A 21,012-nucleotide genomic window follows, 5' to 3' on the forward strand; every position below is an offset into this window, starting at 1 on the left:
AAAAAAAAAAAGAAAGAAAATAAGAAACAGAGAGAGAGAAGGGAAGGAAGGAAGGAGGGAAGAGGGAAGGAAGTAAGTTTCTTTAAAAAAAAAAATCCACAGGTGCTATTAATGAGAATAGAACAAGATATACTTAAAAATAAAACTTTGCTTTGTTTATTAAACAAACCTTGTTTATTATTTGCTTCAAATATCGGAAAAAAATACACTATGGGTCCATATAACAGTACTGTAATTTTTTAAAACATTACTGAATGCCAAGAATCTGATTTTTGGCATTTACAGTTTACAGTGACTAATCGAAGGATATTAGTATCTTGTTATTTGTAAAGGAATTCACAAGGAAACCTAAAACAATTGGAAAAGACAATGGAAAAATGTTAGAGTTTTAGATGAATCAACTATGATTTAAAAAAAAATGGAAACAAGATTGGCTGATGAACTAACACTAAATAAAAATGCAGAAATGAGCTATCTAAGCTTTCATTTCCTTCTTATCTTTCACATCATGTGCCCATAAAGTTATTTTCCTTGAGATTTTTTCCACTGGATACTTTATTTGATACCACTGATATAAAGAACCATCTGAGTTGAAAATTCAAGTACAGAAAAAAATTGGAATAACAGGCTTTGCTTACCTACATGTATTTGAGTAAAAGGTGGTGCATCTTAACACAGTTTACATGAGCTTCTGTGTTGCAGCACTCAGGAAGCATCATGTTATAGAATGTCCTGTGCTCCCTGGGGCTATGGCATGGTTCAGGGGATATGGACAATCTGTGGTGATTTTGGCTTCAGAAATATTTGGCATGTGTTGTTGTAGTAGTTCAAATATTTTCTCATTTTTTATGGTACTTGTGTTTTTCTAGGATTCACCATAGTCTATAAACATCAGCACATCTAATTTTAAAGTTTTTTTTTGTAGGCTTCAGAAATATAAGTGAGAACTTTATAGGACACAGGGAAGATATTGCTCTGTGCAATATATTTAAAGTCTGGAAACACAGAGGTTTTCAAGTGCATGGAGACTGAGAAGTCGAGAAGATGGTGGTACTTTGAGCTAGAGTCAGATTTCTTTACTGAATCAAGGTTCTTAGAAAATTCTCAGTGCTTCTCAGCGAAGTGGGGAATTCTGTAGGGAGAATTTTTTTTTTTTTTTAACTTCTTAACTTTCAAAAGCTTTTCTTGTAGCTCACTGTACAGGAGGAATTTGCATAGAGTGGATAGACAAGATCTCAGACTTAGTGTTTTACGTTTGAAGTCACGGTAATTTCAGGTGAAAAATGCATATACTCATAATGAAGTAAGGAGGCGCTGTTGTTTTTAAACATGAAAAGGCCTGATAAAGAATAAGAGAAGGTAATTGAAAGAATTTACCAATCAATAAAGAATATTCCAAAGAAACACAGAGGCCCAGAAATGTTAACAGAACAAAAAACATTTTGTTAATCACCAAAAATTGCTGTTAGAAAACAAGATGATTTTAAGTTCTTTTCTAATTTTGCCTCTTATAAGCCTTCTCAAATTTTACCTCTTCTGCACAGTTTTCTCTTCCTCTCCCTACTGAAATCTCTGTCTGAATTCCTGCAAACTATGTGAGAACCTGTGGAGTACAGTAATGCAGTACTAGGATACAACCAGATCACCTCCATTGTGTCCTAGCATCAATTAACCTTGGGAAATCCACCGTACCTGTGTTTGCACTGATTTGCTCATGTAAGAAATGGATTCTAATAGTATCTACCTCATGTGATCATTATGAGTATTGAAACAAAAAATACATGGAAAGCCCATATGAGCACTCAGTGAAAGGCAGCATTATTCTGCTGTGTGCCACAGACTACAGCATTTCATTATTTATTGTCATGGTCTGCCTGAATCACTTTCTAAGGCATGACATATAAACATTCATAAACACATGCCATTGTCTTTTTCCTTGGTTGGATTTTTATATAACCATTGTATTTTTTTTTAAATGTAAGTTTCCTGACTTAGGACCTGTAGCATTTACTTGTTTATTTCCTACAGTCTCTGGTACAAAGCCAAGGATTTTTAGCACTTAAAATTCTAGTTCTTAGATCTGCATGGGACTGTGCAATAATGTATTAGTGTAAGGACACTGAAGACCCAGGAATGTGAAGTTCACGACCATGGCTCACACGGTCTGTAGTACTTCATACTATGTTATGTAATTCTTACCTTATTATAATAAAGAAAATCTGAAATTAGAATGACCTTGTTTTTTTTTTTTTGAGACAGAGTCTTTCTCTGTCGCCAGGTTGGAGAGCAGTGACACAGTCTCAGCTCACTGCAACCTCCGCTTCCTGGGATCAAGCAATTCCCCTGCCTCAGCCTCCAGAGTAGCTGGGACTACAGGCATGTACCACCGCACCTGGCTAATTTTTTGTATTTTAGTGGAGACGGTGTTTCACCAGGTTGACCAGGATGGTCTTGATCTCCTGACCTCATGATCCACCTGCCTCAGCCTCCCAAAGTGCTGGGATGACAGACATGAGCTATCACACCTGGCCTAGAGTGCCATTGTTTTAAAAAGTACACAGATTTGATATGGGAAGAAAAAGGATCAAGCATTATTATACCAAATTATATATAATCCATGTTTTTTTTTGGAAAGGATAAACTTAATAAGTTGTAGCCATGGTATTTTTCTCGTTGTTTTATAATTGCATATTATAACTTTGTTATAACTTAATGGTTTTCTCCTAAATTAGGCATTGTATATTTTTGATTACCTTTCCGTGAGTTGAATTTATGAATCATTTTCCACTGGCTGCTGCCCACTTTGAACTGACTGAGCCTTGCTGTTTTAACAGGTTGTGGTGGGGAGCTGTCTGGTGCCACAGGCTCCTTCAGCAGCCCTGGGTACCCCAACAGGTATCCACCCAACAAGGAGTGTATCTGGTACATAAGGACGGCCCCCGGGAGTAGCGTTCAGCTCACCATCCATGACTTCGACGTGGAGTATCATGCAAGATGCAACTTTGATGTCTTGGAGGTAGGAAGTGAGATGGTTTTTTCAGCACATTCCAAAATTTGGGGTAGAACAGGAAATCACTCTGCCAAGATTCCAGATTCCTTCTAGTAGTCAGCAGAGTTCTATTCTTAGACATTTTAATGAGCATCAGCCCTTTGGTGACAATTTGGTAGACATGGGATTAATATGTAGTTCAGGTTTCTCTGAAGCAATGCCTGGGGGCCCTGGCTACAGCTGAGTTAGGAGGTGATGCCAGGAAGCAGGAGCCCAGGACAGAATGAGTGAAGGAAGGGAGGAGAGGGAGCCAGCAGAGGGAACCCCTGGGGGCAACTTGGGCTCCATCTGCTGGGACTCTCTGAAGGGCAGCAGCGGAGGCACTGGTCCCCCAACTCTGGTTCCCACTGGTAAGGATTGTGCTTGGGATGGCCAACACCTCACACTTGCAGCCCCAGGAAGCTCCCTCAGAAAGTGCATTCTTGTGTCGGAGCATAGAGAATGGGCACTGACAAGCATAGGGACGGCCTGCCAGAGCGGCCACTGCTCTTCAAGGGGCCAGGGCCATCTGCCACAGAGGGCTTTTGTGAAACAGTGGCCACCAAGGTAGCAGGAAGCATTGGAAGATGAAGACTTTTCCAGCACTGCTGCAAAAGGTGTGTCTTGGATCATTAAAATAGTCTTTGAGAATCTTGGGCCCAAAAGTTTATTATAATCAATTTTTAATTGCAGGAAATTAGTCATTAGAATATGTGTGTGTGTGTGCGCGTGCATCTGTGTGTGTGTATTTTAATATATTTTTTAAATATTTTGTTATAGTTTATAACATATAAATATAATTTGTTATAATTAAATAGCATACTATATAATTATATTATCTATGTAATAGTTTTATATAATTATATAACATATATAGATGTCCCAAATATATGTAATGTATTACATAATTATATAGCATATTGTTTACTTACATTATAAATTATAATCACAATAAGTATAATAGATTATAATGTAAGTATATAATACACTACATAATTATGTAATATGCTACATGTTTGTGTATATGTAATGCATACGTATATATACATATGTATATATGTGTGTGTGTGTGTGTGTATATATATAAAGTTTAGAACTTTGAACTTTGACCTGTCTGCAAACTTTAATGTCTTCCAAATACACACAAAATCCTATCACCTCAGCTCTAGGGACTGCTGCGGCACAGCATGACAGGGATTCTACATCCAGTAGAACCTAAATCCCAAAAGGCTGGATGTTTGTTTGCTTTGTTTTACTGCTACATTCCCAGCTCCACAGAGTACCTGAAAAATAGTAAACACTCAATCAGTGTTTGTGGAATGAATGAAAGTGTCAAAGTCTCTGATTGACACAGCATTAATAATGCACATTTAGGGTATTTTACAAAGGAATTTTTACCTCCACGTTCTCATTTAAACATTAAATTGTTCCATGAGGTAAGAGGGGAATTGTATTCCCATTTTTACAGTGGTCACAGCCATGGGTCAAAAAGTTTAATGGTCTTTTCCATGACCACATGGACGGGGAGTGGAAGAGCTAATAACTGAAGCCAGTCACTGCTCAACACTCCAGTAAACCCTGAGACCGCAGATGGGTGCAGGGTGCAAGAGGTCGATACGAGTAATATGGACTTTACAGGAAACTTTAACAAAAACTTTAATTTTAAAACAAGTTCTTATCTTGAAAAGAAATGGAGTTCTAAAGTCATCCCCTCAGTGAGAGTTGCTAGGAATTACTTTTAGTAGCTCTAAAAGATTTACCATTTATATCTCTGATTTTATTTACTGTAGCTCTACAGTAGTTTGCTAATAATAAACTACTATTGTCTGATGATAGAGCTACAGCAAATGAAATCAGATAGAACTGGTAAGTCTTCATGGAGGGACTGCTGCCAAGTCGTGACTCCATCTCAGAGGAGAAACAGGGTGCCTCCTGAAATTCACACTCACAGCTCGAAGGACTAGTGTCCACGTGCGGAATGTTCAGATGGCCTCACTGGCCAGCAAGGATATTGCTTGGTTGCATAAAACCCCTTATCACTTACAAAGGGCTGGCGGCAGATCTTCCACAGCTATGTGCAGTGTTCCAAACCCTTTATTTTCATACTCCAAAGTGCATGTGATTGTTGCCCACTTGGCAAAATGTAAATGGGCTCATTGTGTTTCGGGTTTTGTCACACCCATTACAGGAAAAAGTAGAGACAGGGTCTGTTCCCTGCAAGCAGGCCTGGGGCCTGAGGGATAAAATCAGGGACTCCAGGCAGAAGCAGCTTCCAAGGAGAGCCCTGTGCCTCACAGAAATGGCTGTGGTAAGATGCACAGTGTGCTTGGAGCTTATTTTTATTATGATAAGCTGGCATGGCACCACTTGTGGTAAGCAGTGGCCTCCCATGTTCCACCAAAAGCAGGATTTGGGGGACTGATTTGGAGGCCCTTAAATATTTGGGGAAAGTTTTTTTTCTGAAACTTGAAATGAGCAACCCTCTGACATTTTATTCAAAAGCCTTGTTTTGCTTTTCTGCAAATGCTCAACTCATTTGGAAAATGTTGTGATAAATTTGGGCTAATGGCAGTGGAATGGTTTTTTTCATCCCTCCCTAGCTGCTGATTACATGTTAGTGGTGGGTTTAAAGTCTGTTACCCATGGGGGGGTATGTGATTTTTTCAAAACTTTGCTGACTTTCTCAGCCTGCACCTGAGTGTAGTCAGGTGGGGCCTTACTGTTAGTAAATAGTGGGCTTATCTGTGTTTCGCAAAATTTATTCAGAAGCCATTTTTCCCCGCAAAAATCAGTGTCCAGAAAGTGGCTCATTGCAAAAAGCAGCAGCTGTTTGGTTACTCATAACCCTGGAATGCTGACTTGATTGCAACAATAAATGGAGCCAACAGAGCAGAAAGAAACGTTCAAAACAGATTAAAACCATAGGCTTTGAAATGTTCTTCATCCTGAGCGTTCCCTAAAACACATTTTTAAATCTCTGATCATCAGACCACTTCTTTTGCCTCCAGAGTTTAGTCATATGCTATAGTTGAATGAACCATGCCCTGAAATTTTTTCCAGCTTTTCTTTCTTTTGAAGAGTCATGTGCTAACTATCAGTTTTATTTGTGGAAGCCGGAGGACCATTGTTTCAGTCATGGAAACACTCCGTCTGATTTTACTTTAATCTCTTTAAAAGCTCTTTAGAGAGATTCTGGACTGGCATCAGGCAGAAAAGGAAATCCACTCCTTGGAGCAGTAAACGAAGACAATTGCTTGGTGTGGACAGTTAGCTCGGCCTGGCCTCTCTGCGATGGGCTTTTGTGAGCTCAGCCTTGCAAGAAGGGAAGCAAATAATGTCCAAAGTGGCAGTGTTTATTCTTCTACAGGCTTCTAGGTCCAGCCAACTCATACCCATTATGCTTGTGATCTCAAGGGGATGTATGAGCAGAGAAAACAAAGAATATTTTGCTGATGTGCGAGTTTTCATTGTTAGAACTTACCACTTGGGCTCAGTGGTCTCTCCAAATATGTGTTATTAATTGGGCTTGGGTGATTGGGAGCACATGCTGTCAGTTTCATGCTCTGAGGACTGTGCCCTAGCCAAGGGGGTAGGGAGATCTTGAAAATGGGAAAGAAAGCTAGCTCTATGCACCAAGCAAGTTTGCTTCTGCCATTTGCATATGTGTATGCAACAGGGGCCACACAGGGCTCTTCCTAAAGTCCTGCTTTGGATGGACTTGGGGGAAGTGCACAAACATCAGCTCCTCCTAATAAAAATATGCCTGAAGAAGTTGGTCTGCTTCATTCCTTTGCAATTACTGTCCTTGTGCTCAGCCCTCTGTGAAACAGCAGTTTCATTCATTTTGGCCTTTCCCGGATGGCTGGGGGGAATTAATCAGACAAAGAAATCATTATACATTCAAATCACACACTCCACCCCAAAGCAGGCTTCTTGTTCTCACTCCCTCTCCCCAGAGAACACTTGAGTGATTTTCCTATCAGTCAGCAGTGGGCCTTGAGGGTGGGCAAGGGCCGGGGGTGCTGAGGAATGGGGGCAGGAAAGGCACAGAGGGAGGGTGGGAAGGTGTTGCACCCAGATCCCACTGAGAGATGCCTTCCTGGCTCTGGCCCTGAGTGCCTGTACATGAGGACTAAGTCTGCAGTTGTGAAGGTCTCAGATACCAGTGTCCCTGAAAACCGTCTCCAAAGATGGTCTTTCTTTTACAAATTGAAGTTTGAAAAGACCTGAAGATGAGGTATCAGCATCTTCTATTTGATTTTCATCCTCCCTTCGCCACCCCTCCCAGTTCCACACATATATACAGGAGATAAGCAGGACGCAGAGGAGACTGAGAAACCCATCTGTGAGGCCGCCTGGAGGCCTGGCCTGGGCTATCCTTGACTGCAGGATGCCCTGTGCGAGCCAAAGAGAATCCTTTCCAGAGGACTATGTCACTGGGGTATTGGATTCCAGTCAGACAGACAGTTTGGCAGATTTGGAGGAGCCTAGGTGGTCTGAAGTCATGTATGATCGATCTAGAAGTGAAAGGGGAAAGTTCCCTGATCACCCACCCGCAGGTCGTGTGACAGGAGTGTGGCTCATCTGTTTAGCTGTGGTGCCCTCAAATCCTTTACGGGAGGGGGAGCATGCACACTGGCAAATGCAGGAACCCAGGCAAGATGCTCTCCATGGCAAGGTCTAACGGTGGATGCCTGTGACTCTCAAAGCCCCCAAGGGCATGCTACAGGGTTCTTTTAGCTCTGCCTTCCACCAATGGCTTAAGCGTTAACCAGCTCAGTGCCTCTTGGTACCTGGGATCTTGTCCAGCATCCAGAAAGAATTAGGTCACACATGGACTTGAAGGATGGTGAATGCGGGGATTGTATTGGGTAATAGAGGTAGCTGTCAGTGGGATGGATGGGAAGCTGGAAAGGGGATGGAGTGGGAAGATGATCATCCCCCTGAAGTTTGACTGTCCCATGGATGATCTCTATCCGAGTATCCCCAGCCAAGCTCCTCTCAGTGTTCATTTGCTTCTTCTTCTGTCTCATTCTCCTCCTCTGCTCTTCTGTTCCTCTGCTCTTCTGTTCATCTGCTCATCTGCTCATGGAGCCTGAGGTTGGAGGTTTATATGGGTATAGGATATGGGGACATGGCAGGCCAAAAGGTGACATTTGTGCGTGAAAACAGAAGTGCCTGTCCCCATTCAGGGTCATGGGTTTCCAGGCTTGGGGGTGGGGCCTTTGCCAGGCAACTGCCCTCTTCTACCCGGTATTTCCCTGTCTCCTGTCTGTATCTGAAGGAGCCATCTAGAGACTAAGGCAGAGTCTAGGGCAATCCCTCAGCAGAAAAGCGCGGTGCACCTGGTCAGGTTTCTGGGCGTGGGTGTGTTGGAAGCAGGCACAGGGAAGGTGCATAGCATTCCCTTCCTTAGGCTCCAAAACACACCCGGAGAGCTATTATTTCCACTCCTGAAGAAGCATGTGCATTATAGTCTATGTGTGTGGTTTTAGAAAACATTCAGTTTGCAGGGTAGGTGCAACTTCCTAAAAATATAACTTAGATATTGGTAGCCTTCAGTAAACTGAACTTTCATAACACAATGTCTTTATGCTAAGACTAATCATATGTGCCTATAAGAGTTAGAAAATCAGACATTTCTTCTTTTCTTAAATGTCCCCCAAAATTCAGAAAACCAGACTTAATACTGTATGATCTGCCATGTTTCTGTTCGAGAAAGCAGGAAATCTCATGGAGACATGAAATAAACAAAAAGAGGAGATAGGAAAGATTCTGGAATAATCTATACTGTCGTCCTCTGCAATCCTGGCTGATGAAACAAGCAGGCGTTTCGTGGGTGATTGAACTTGTGTGTTCCTAAGGCAGAGGGAGTGCCTCTGAAAACTCAGCTCAAGTTTATAGGGCATCAGTGCATCCACACCCAGGGAGGCTGCGATTTCAATCTCTAATTGTCATAGAACCCAAGGAGCCAGGGGTTAACATGAGGCAAGGGGAAGGGTGTGTAATTGCTTAAAATATCTTTTTAAGTTTTTTTCCCTACATTCCATGTTAGATCTATGGAGGCCCTGATTTCCACTCTCCTAGAATAGCCCAATTGTGTACCCAGAGATCACCTGAGAACCCCATGCAAGTCTCCAGCACTGGGAATGAGCTAGCAATTCGATTCAAGACTGACTTATCTGTAAATGGGAGAGGCTTCAGTGCTTCCTGGCAAGCAGTCCCTGGAGGTGAGTGAATAAAGGAGGCATCCTAAAGTACTTAAGCTGAGCCCTCATTAAATTTCATGAAATGTTTGGGAAAATGTATGAAGGCTACACCCTGATCGATAACTTAGTGACTCCCCAGAGGGAAGTCTACTAAGACCTGACATACACTCTTCCCTAAATAACATGACAGTTTAACCTCCTAAGGGTCACCATGTATGTGAAAACAAGAATGTAAGCGTGTAAGTCCATGGTGAGAGTGGAGCTAGGGTGATAGGCCCGACCTACTCTCCAGCGGGTTGTACCTCTGAACCAGCTTCCACATCTCATGCCACAGTACAGACCTTTGGATTCTCGGCAAATAGCAAACTTGCAAACATTAAATTGATGAATTCCAAGGAATTACTGTATGCTATATAGTGACTTTCTGCCCAAGATTTTAGGAAGTCTAAATTGCCTGTTGTGTATTTTTAAAGTATAGTAACAAACTATGGCACGAAATATTTTAACAGATGTTAGTATATTCAACTACCAGTGATAGCCACATTTGCAGAATCCTTACTGTGTACCAGCCACTTTTCTAACTATTTTATGAGGATTATTTCCTTTAGTCCTTACAACTACCCTATGAGGGAAGTCCACTTCATATCCTCATCAATGAGGACACTGAAGCTTAGAAAGATTAGTGACTTGCCCAAAGATCCACAGCTGGAAAATGTTGGTCATGCGTGGTGGCTCACGCCTGTAATCCCAGCACTTTGGGAGGCGGTGGTGGATGGATCACAAGGTCAGAAGATCGAGACCACGCTGGCCAACATGGTGAAATCCCATCTCTACTAAAATACAAAAACTAGCTGGGTGTGGTGGTGGCACATGCCTGCAGTCCCAGCTACTCAGGAAGCTGAGGCAGGGGAATTGCTTGAACACAGGAGGAGGTTGCAGTGAGCCGAGATCATGCCACTGCATTCCTGCATGGCGACAGAGCAAGATTCTGTCTCAAAAAAAAAGAAAAAAAGAAAGAAAGAAAAGAAAATGTCAAAGCACATATGTGATCCCAGGTTACCTGATGGCCACACTTCTTCAACTGTCAACTCTACCATAACATAGTAGCTATTTAAGAGCTCTCCCTAAAGTTAATTTAAATACACACTCACACACACACACACACACACACACACACGCATGCATATACACACACACATACATACGCATGTACACACACACACACAGAGTGTTTAGATTATCCTAAATGATTCTCCATTATTAGAAAACAGTGACAAGCTTGGCGCGGTGGCTCATGCCTGTAATCCCAGCACTTTGAGAGGCTGAGGTGGGCAGATCACGAGGTCAGGGGTTCGAGACCAGCCTGACCAACATGGTGAAACTCGGACTCTACTTAAAAAAATACAAAAATTAGCTAGGTGTGGTGGTGCACACCTGTAATCCCAGCTACTTGGGAGGCTGAGACAGGAGAATTGCTTGAACCAGGGAGGTGGAGGTTGTAGTGAGCCAAGAGTGTGCCATTTCACTCCAGCCTGGGCGACAGAGCAAGACTCTGTCTCAAAAAAAAATTGGTTTATATTATTATAAATTCAAGAAATGATTGGTCATAGAGAAGACATTGTACAAACAGGTATTTGATAACAGCATAGGAATTTTTAAAAACCTAAGTAACTGTACTATATCCAGAATACTAAATTTTTAAAGAGTAGATATTAAATTATTTTTAAATGCACGCAGTACTAGATTATCACAATTCTTGGAAGGAAACGTGTTATTCTTCCAGAATGCTATATTTTTAGAGGACAATGAAAAAACAGTGTTCCATGGCTTTGTGAAAATGTGATTTCATTTGCATTTCCTTTTAATTATTTTTAACAATAACTTTTGGCATCTGTATTTTCAGTGTTTGAAGTATTTTCTTAGAATCATCCATGTCATCCCTTCTTATTCTGTTGAGATAAATGACTTAATGTGGATATCAAGTTCCTCAGCATTTGTAGCATAGACACTAAAACTAATAGTCAAGCAAAGTAATACCTTGATCCGTACTACCAGGTAATGGATTATTTTAATGCGTCCATATTCTTTTCATGAAATAATTGTGTTTCTCACTTCCAGGTTGTGGTGGGATTTTCCAGGCTCCTAGTGGAGAGATTCATTCTCCAAATTACCCCAGGCCTTATAGGAGCAACACAGACTGTTCTTGGGTCATTCGGGTTGACAAAAATCACCGTGTTCTCTTGAACTTTACTGACTTTGACCTTGAACTACAGGACTCTTGTATTATGGTAAGTGATGTAAATTTCAGGCATTGTTTCCAGTGAAACTTGCGTCAAAACACTGCTATAAGTATATTTAGTAAATGGATTACTTATGGGTGTTTTCAACGTCAAATCATAGGAAATCCAACTATTAGCAACTTAAAATATAAGGACATTGATTTTTATCTAAAAACAAATCAGGAGGTAATCTCAAGGTTTGTTTAGCAAGTCACTTTCTGCTCTACCATAATTAGTGTGTTGCCTTTCATCATATTGTTACTTCACAGTCAAAAAGTGACTGCAGTGGTTTTTATCTGAATGTCCTACGTGAGTCTGCCTTTGAAAAAAGGAAGAAGAAATAGAGTTAACTATTTCTGTTTTGTTTGTGTTTCTTTTAATAAGGAAAGCAAAATTTCCACAAAAGCCCCCTGATATATCATTACCCAGAACTGGCCTCAAAAGAGATCCAGAAAGTGTCATAGAATAGGTTTATCATAAATTTTTTAGATTAATTATTATTAAGCCTCTGGGATTTTCACAGGATTCCGCTTTTCTGGAGACCAGGGTATCTTGATTTGCTAGTTGAACAAATCCATGTTCTAATAGAATAAGTTCAGAGATAGAGCGGAGGAGAAGGAATATGGCTATGAGTTAGTCAGATGACAAAAAAGTTCTGCCACTGAGACAGGAGAGGTTCCTTGAGTCCTTCACCGGATTTGCAAAGGGGGTGGCTTATTTACTGCCAAGCTGAATTCCTTAGAGAAGGGAACACACAAGCAGATGAATGCAGAAACTGGGTAAACCAACACTGGAACTGGCTAGTCACTCCTCTCTGGAGGAAGCAGACTCTCTGCAGGCCCCATGGCAGCATCCAAGCATGTTACAGTGCTCTTGGCTCTGCCATCAGGAAGAGGGTGTCTGTAACCCCCAAGCCCCACAAGGCATTTGTTACAATCAGTGCTCTTCTAGTATTTGCTGTCTCTGGACGGCTAAGTGTTAACCAGCTCAGTGGAGGGTCAGGGTGACAGCCTTTTACACCCTGCCCTCTTGATACCGAGTTCTTGTCTGGTGTCCAGAAAGAACCAGGTCACATGAACAAATTGAAGGGTGGTGAATGTGGAGAACATTACTGAGAGGTAGGAGTGGGTCTCAGCAGGAAGGGGAGCTTGAAAGGGGATACAGCGGGAAGATAATCTCCCCCTGGAGTCTAGCCTTCCTTAGCCAGACTCCTCTCTGACCATAATCTCCGATGCCCAGCTCCTTCTCCTCCTGACGTTCAGACGCTTCTCTCTTCTGTGTGTGCGTGTCTGCTGAGTCTGGGGCTTGGGGTTCTTATGGGCACAGAATGGGGGCAGGGCAGGCCAAAAGGCAACATTTGGATGGGAAAACAGGGATAGCTCTCACTTTGGGCAGCAGGTCCAGGCTTGAGGGTGGAGCACTCACCAGGGAACCCACCCTCTTCAACCAAGCATTGTCCTGCCTCCTGTCCCATCACTGCTACCAACACTTTTAATGCATTCCTACCTGAAACTAATGCTTTGCATTTATTGTAAGAGTGAATGAAGTTTTCTTTGGAAGGCTTCTTTATTCTTTCTGTTTTTAAATTTTTTGGCTACCTGATTTTCTGTGTTATTATTGTTATCATTATACTTTAAGTTCTGGGATACAGGTGCAGAACGTGCAGGTTTGTTACAGGTATACACGTGCCATGGTGGTTTGCTGTACCCATCAACCTGTCATCTGCATTAGGTATTTCTCCTAATACTTTCCCTTCCCTGGCCCGCCACCCTTCAACAGGCCTCAGTGTGTGATGTTCTCCTCCTTGTGTCCATGCATTCTCATTGTTCAGCTCCCACTTATGAGTGAGAATACTAGGTGTTTGGTTTTCTGTTCCTGTGTTACTTTGCTGAGAATGATGGTTTCCAGCTTCATCCATATCCCTGCAGAGGACATGAACTCATCCTTTTTTATGGCTGCATAGTATTCCATGGTGTATTTGTGCCACATTTTCTTTATCCAGGCTATCATTTATGGACATTTGGATTGGTTCCAAGTCTTTGCTATTGTGAATAGTGCCACAATAAACATACATGTGTATATGTCTTTATAATAGAATGATTTATAATCCTTTGGGTATATACCCAGTAATGGAATTGCTGGGTCAAATGATATTTCTGGTTCTAGATCCTTGAGGAATTGCCACATTGTCTTCCATAATGGTCAAACTAATTTACCTTCCCACCAACAGTATAAAAGCATTCCTATTTCCCCACATTCTTTCCAGCATCTGTTGTTTCCTAACTTTTTAATGATTGCCATTCTAACTGGTGTGAGATGGTATCTCACTGTGGTTTTGATTTGCATTTCTCTAATGCCCAGTGATGATGAGCTTTTTTTCATGTTTGTTGGACACATAAATGTCTTCTTTTGAGAAGTGTCTGTTCATATCCTCTGCCTGCTTTTTGACAGGGTTGTTTATTTTTTTCTTGTAAATTTGTTTAAGTTCTTTATATATTCTGGATATTAGCCCTTTGTCAGATGTATAGATTGCAAAAATTTCCTCCCATTCTATAGGTTGCGTGTTCACTGCCTTGATGATAGTTTGTTTGTTTGTTTGTTTGCTGTGCAGAAGCTCTTTAATTTAATTAGATCCTATTTGTCTATTTTGGCCTTTGTTGCCATTCCTTTTGGTGTTTAAGTCAGGAAGTCTTTGCCCATGCCTATATGCTGAATGGTATTGCCTAGGTTTTCTTCTTAGGTTTTTATAGTTTTAGGTCTTATGTTTAAAACTTTATTTCATCTTGAGTTAATTTTTATATAAGGTGTAAGGAAGGAGTCCAGTTTCAGTTTGCTTCATGTGGCTAGCCAGTTTTCCCAAAACCATTTATTAAATAGGGAATCCTTTCCCTGTTGCTGGTTTTGTTAGATTTGTCAAAGATCAGATGGTTGTAGATATGTGGTATTATTTCTGAGGCCTCTGTTCTGTTCCATTGGTCTGTTTTGGTACCAGTACCATGCTGTTTTGGTTACTGTAGTCTTGTAGTATAGTTTGAAGTCAGGTAGTATGATGTCTCCAGCTTTGTTCCTTTTGCTTAGGATTGTCTTGGCTATACGGGCTCTTTTTTGGTTCCATATGAAATGTAAAGTAGTTTTTTCTAATTCTGTGAAGAAAGTCAGTGGTAGCTTGATGGGGATAGCATTGAATCTTTAAATTACTTTGGGCATTATGGCCATTTTCACCATATCGATTCTTCCTATCCATGTGCATGGAATGTTTTTTCATTTGTTTGTGTCCTCTCTTATTTCCTTGAGCACTGGTTTGTAGTTCACCTTGAAGAGATCCTTCACATCCCTTGTAAGTTGTATTCCTAGCTATTTTATTCTCTTTGTAGCAGTTGTGAATGGGAGTTTACTCATGATTTGTTTGTCTGTTATTGGTGTATAGGAATGCCTATGATTTTTGTGCATTGATTTTTGTATCCTGAGACTTTTCTGAAGTTGCTTATCAGCTTAAGAAGATTTTGGGCTGAGATGATGGAGTTTTCTAAATATACAATCATGTCATCTGCAAACATAGACAATTTGACTTGCTCACTTCCTATTTGAATACCCTTTATTTCTTTCTCTTGCCTGATTCTCCATTGCCGGAACTTCCAATATTATGTTGATAGGAGTGGCTAGAGAGGACATCCTTATCTTGTACTGGGCTACCTGATTTTCTAACAAAACATTTTTAATCTTTCATTCGTATTTATCGGCATTTCATTCAAATACAAACCAGATTCTCTTGGTTACTGGATCTTTCTATTTTAGCTTCCTGATAGTTTCCTACACAAATTACAACTGGCTAGCTTCTTTCAAATTTACCTCAAGAAAACTCAAAGGTTGTTTTATGTTTTTCCAAGTAACTCATTCTAATGGTATGATATTAATGTTATTTTACAAGATTAGGTTACTAATGAAAGTTCAATTTATTTATCACTATATATTAACCATCCAAGTGAGTCTTCAGAGTCTAAGTTGGCAAAGCATCATGCAGACTGAAAGTATAGAACATTTACCCATTCTCCTGACAAAGACCATTTAGAGATTTTGGAAAACATTTACAAACATCTTTCTAAATGTAGCAAATGGCTCATGAGGTAGTATAAAATTTCAGAGTGAATATCTGAGAGAGGTTTGAGTCCAGTCTTTGGGACCATTTTTGCCTACAGGGCATTTACTGATCCACAAGGATTTAGCAGCTCTTCTGAGAGCCTCTCAGGACAAAAAGGACCAAAGTTTGAGTCCAGGCTTTGTTAGGGTGGCAGTCTTGGCAAACCATTCGTATCTTAGGTAAAATGAAAGGCAAACAGCCTTCACTGAGACTGCATCCAATGTTTGAGTTACCCGAGTGAACCCCCAAAATCTGAAGCCATGGAATAATGAGAGTGAATCCTGTATTTCTCTTGCATCTGGGCACTGGGCATCCAGCAAAAGCAACTTAAAATCTTCTTCAAAGAGAAACAATAGCATTCTAGACATCGTTTCTACCTATAATTTTTCATGTGTAATAGCCAATGAAATGGGAGAGTTCCCTAACCCCCCTCACAGGACATGCGACAGGGGTGTGTCTCATCTGTTCAGGTGCTGCATGCTCAAACTCCTTATGGGTTGGGGAGCATGCAGAGAGGCAGGTTCAGGAGTCAGGGTGAGCACTCTTGGGCTCTGGACCCCATGCTAGCATCTAGGGGTGGGTGCCTGCAACTCCTGAAGCCTTAGTGGGCATGCTACAGTGCTGTTTTAGCTCTACCATCCTCAGATGACTTAAGTGTTAACCAGCTCAGTGTCCTCTTGGTACCTGGGTTCTTGTTTGGTGTCCAGGAAGAATCAGGTCACACATAGACTTGAAGGATGGTGAATGCAGGGGTTTTATTGGATGATGGAAATGGCTCCCAGTGGGATGAATGGGGAACTGGAAAGGGGATGGAATGGGAAGATGATCCTCCCCCTAGAGTTCTGCTGTCCCGTGGCCAGTTTCCTCTCTGGCTGTCCCTGCCTGAACTCCTCTCAACATTCAGATGCTCCTTCTCTTCTCTCTTTGTCTGCTGTGTTGCTCTTCTGCTCCTCTGCTCTTCTGTTAATCTGCTCATCTGCTTGTCTGCTCATGAATTCTGGGTTTTGGAGTTTATATGAGTACAGGATAGGGGTGTGGCAGACCAAAAGGCAACATTTGAGCATGGAAACAGGAATGCCTGTTACCGTTTAGGGCCATGGATTTCCAGGCTTGAGAGTGGCCTTTGCTAGGGAACTGCCGTCTTCTACCTAGTATTTCCCTGCATCCTGTCTGTATCACCAACACACTGTCAAAGATAGTCGTGTACGTGAGGGGACAATATAACAAAAATGAGACATGATATGGGTAAGAGGTAATAGAACGAATCCACTAACATGCCAGATACTAAAGTACCTGGCACACTTGCTAAACAACTGTGATTACTCAACTCATGGAAAGTCAAACGGAAAACTTTCAGTAAGGAACTGCATACTATAGAAAGTGACATTGCGATGTGAAAAAGAACCAGCTACAAATTTGAGAACTAATAAATACCATAGCTAAAATTAAGATGTCAGCAGAAGGTTTTTTTGAGAGATCGGGCAGAGATAAAGAGAAAAATAGAGACTAGAGAGAAATAATTAACTGAAAGATAAGTCAAGAATCTACTCAGAAAACATATGGATTAAAAAAGGTAAAGAGTATATAAGAGAGGTTAAGACATATAGAGGACACTTAGAAAAGGTATAGCTTACACTTACTTGGAGTCTCACAAGAAAAAGAGAGATATATGGAACAGAAGCAAATTTTGAAGAGCTAATGACTAAAACTTTGCCAAAACTGGTGGAAGTCATCATTAAAAAAAATAATAATTAGAATCTCAAGGAACCCAAACAACAAAGCAGGATAAATAGAATGACACATTTTCTAAAAAAAAAAAAAAAATAACAAAGAAAAAATGTTAAAGTCAGCTAGAGGAGTGGGTAGGTGGGAAACAGATTGCTTCTTAGAAAGTAGAGACTAAATGCTGACTTTTCAACCAGCATTGGAAGCAAAACAAATTTTAAAAAAGGACAATAGAATGCTATATATTCAGTTTAAAGAAAAACAGGTAACTACAAGCCAGGTACTCCATGTTCTTCTAAAATTCCTTTAAGAATAAAGGTGAGGCTGTGTGTGGTAGATCACGCCTGTAATCTCAGCACTTTGGGAGGGTGAGGGAAGATCATTACTTGAGCCCAGGAATTTGAGATCAGCCTGGGCAATATAGTGAGACCCTGTTTTTAGAAAATAATTAAAAAATTAGCCAAGCATGGTGGCACACACCTGTAGTCCCAGCTACTTGGGAGGCTGAGGTGAAAGGATCACTTGAGCCCGGGAGGCAGAAGTTGCAGTGAGCAGAGATTGTGCCACTGCACTTCTGCCTATAACAAGTCCTGTCTGTTAAAAGAAAAAAAAAAAAAAGGAATAAAGGTGAAATAAATATTAAAGCAAAATAAGGGGCTTTAAGAGATGTTTGAATGGGCCAGAGACAAAATTACTCATAGTTTTGACCGTGGTGGGTATGGCTCTACTGCTTCCTTCTTTTCTCGTCTGCATTGTGCCAGGTGCAACTTCTTTTCTTTGATACGGTGCGTAATCCGTGGAATTTAACATACAAAGTGTGACCAAACTAGAGCCTAGGTCAAAGGTATGCCAGCACGCCTGGGTTTTTCCCTCTTGTTGTCCTGAGGAGGATTTTCCACCTCCTTGGGACATAAACACACAGACAAGGTTTCTGTGAACACTGCCATATTTCAGCATGCAGCTGGGCTTGGCTTGACACAGTGCAGCAGAAGGAAACAGACAGCAGGAAGTGAAACCTCAACTGTGATCTGGTCTTAGGCATGGAGATGGGAAAGAAACTCAAAAACAAGTGCTGGGAGGAGTTTGAGCTGGTAGATAAGCAAAATATAAAATGTAATAGTCCAAACAAGTTGTCAGAATCAGATAATACTGTGTGAAGTACAGTTGACTCTTGAACAATGCTGGGATTAGGGTCATTGGCCCACCGCTCCCCTGCCTCGTAGTAAGAAATCCACATACAACTTTCAAGTCCCCCAAGACGTAACTACTAATACCTATGGTGGACAGAAGGCTTACCATTAACATAAACAGCCAATTAACAGGCATTTTATATGTTTTATATATTACATACTGTATTCTTATAATAAAGTAAGCTAGAGAAAATAGAACATTAAGAAAATCATAAAGAAGGGAAAATATATTTACTATTTATTAAGTGGAAGTTGATCACCATAAAGGTCTTTATCCTCATCTTCATATTGAGTGGGCTGAGGAGGAAGGGGGAGGGGACGCTGGTCTTGCTGTCTCAGGGGTGGCAGAGATGGAAGAAAATCTGTGTTTAAGTGGAGCCAGGCAGTTCAAACCTGTGTTGTTCAAGGGTTAACTGTAGTTGGAAAATCCCAGCCAGTGGGCAGAAGAAATGTTAGAAGCAGGTACCTCTAGGCAGCTAGGCAAGACATTAAAATAAAAAGTGAGCCACACCATTAGTGTGAGTCAGCACAATGCCTCAGCTAAGAAACCTTACCTCTGCAGTAGGGTGGATCTGAGCCTAAGCCTGGACTTTGTGATTTTCTAGCTGTGTTCCTTGGAAGAAAGTTAATCTTTCAACTTCAGTTTCCTCAATAGAAATGGGGATAATAAGAGGACCTCTGTTAGATTCACTGTTAGGTATTTGAGATAATATAGATGACCTGCTTGCTGTCACATAGAAAGTTCTTCGCTTGTGCTAGCCATTATGCTGCTGCTGCTGATGAGTGTTTTGGGGGAAGTTCATTCAGTAAGGACTGGAGGAAGAGACAGTGTGGAATACCAGGAGCACAAATGCACTTAGAAGTCAGAGTCAGACGTGCATCCCCATGTTAATCATTACAACACTGTCCACGATAGCAAAGACGTGGAATCAACCTAGATGCCCATCGATGGTGGATGGGATAAAGAAAACTTGGTACATATATACCAGGTAATACGACACAGCCACAAAAATGAACAAGATCATGTCCTTTGCAGTAACAGGAACCCATTATCCTAACCCATAATCCTGGGTTATCTAAGATAACCCAGTTTATCCTAAGCTGGAGGCCATTATCCTAGGTGAAGTAACACAGGAACAGAAAACTAAATACTGCGTGTTCTCACTTAGACATGGGAGCTAAACACTGAGCACACATGGACACAAAGAAGGGCAAAAGAGATACCAGGGCCCACTTGAGGGTGGCAGCTGGGAGGAAGAAGAGGATCAAAAAACTACCTATCACATGCTCTGCTTATTACCTGGGTGACAGAATAGTCTGTATACCAAACCTCCATGACAGGCAATTTACCTGGATAGCAAACCTGTACATGGACCCTTGAACCTAAAATGAAAGTTTTTTAAAAAAGAAGTCAGGGTCAGGACTTGCCATCTGTAATTCTGGGCCTCAAGCTCTTAAGTAGAAGAGTCTGCTTTTGAATCCTTCTCATAGCATAGGCCCTAGGGTTTAGCATACCTAAATGCTAGGTGTACTATAATCATTGTGAAAATGGCCGGCATGATTCATTTGGGCCTGGAAGCCAGGGAAGCTTTCACACTGGAGGCGACATTAAAGTGGCAGAGTCTCACCAGTAGAAATGCGGAGTGAGGCCAGTAGGGGAGTCTGTGAGGGAAGGACGGTGACATCGTGCCCATGCATTTGGGAATAAGAAAGGAGAGTGTTGTGCCTGGAGTGTGAACAAATGCTGGGGAGCACGTGGTGACCAAGGGGCTGCAGAAGACATCTGAGTTCTTCTCTTCAGCTCCAGTGAAGAACTTGAAATTATCCTATAGGTAGTGTGGAGTCAGGTAGTGTGAACATTTTCTGTAAAACAGGGGAATAACATACTCAGAGCTGTATTTTATAATGATAACAGGCAGCAGTGTGTGAAGAATGGGCTGGCAGAGAAAGAGAACGCTGGTACAATGTCTGTTTGGGAAGCAGTGGAAAAAGCTTGGATCAGAGGCGTTAAGTTCTCTAAGTAGGTAGTGGTCTTGGGAATGTAGTACTGGGACACATAGAGAACTGTCATGGCGGCGGTCACTAGAATCAGAGGCCAATTACATGGTGGTGGGTGGGGCAGGTGATAGGGATGAGGGAGGGAAGGACATTTGCTTAAAGAATGAGTGAATGGCCAGGAGTGACGGCTCATACCTGTAATTCTAGCACGTTGGTAGGCTGAGACAGGAGGATTGTGTGAGCTCAGGAGCTCGACACCAGCCTGAACCGCATCTCTACAAAAAAATTTAAAAATTAGCCAGGCAAGGTGGCACATACCTGTATTCCCAATGACTCAGGAAGCTGAAGCGGGAGGATCACTTGAGCATGGGAGGTCAAGGCTGCAGTGAGCTGTGATCGCATCACTGCTCTCCAGCCTGGGTGACAGCATGACCCTGTTTCAAAA

At 41.5% G+C, this 21,012-nt stretch overlaps 1 protein-coding gene across 2 annotated transcripts in view; it reads left to right on the top strand.

Moving 5' to 3' along the window:
* The window catches only part of CUBN (cubilin), a 305,685-nt gene that overhangs the window by 140,772 nt on the left and 143,901 nt on the right, over positions 1-21,012 (top strand). For both annotated transcript variants that reach the window (XM_037739008.1, XM_017529781.2), the window contains exons 29-31: positions 2,835-3,016; positions 9,084-9,258; positions 11,356-11,525. In XM_037739008.1, the coding sequence (XP_037594936.1) occupies positions 2,835-3,016; positions 9,084-9,258; positions 11,356-11,525 (527 nt within the window). The remainder of the gene's footprint in view (positions 1-2,834; positions 3,017-9,083; positions 9,259-11,355; positions 11,526-21,012) is intronic.

Source organism: Cebus imitator, unplaced genomic scaffold (genome assembly GCF_001604975.1).
Source record: "Cebus imitator isolate Cc_AM_T3 unplaced genomic scaffold, Cebus_imitator-1.0 Scaffold61, whole genome shotgun sequence".
In the NCBI taxonomy this organism is placed as follows: Eukaryota; Metazoa; Chordata; class Mammalia; order Primates; family Cebidae; genus Cebus; species Cebus imitator.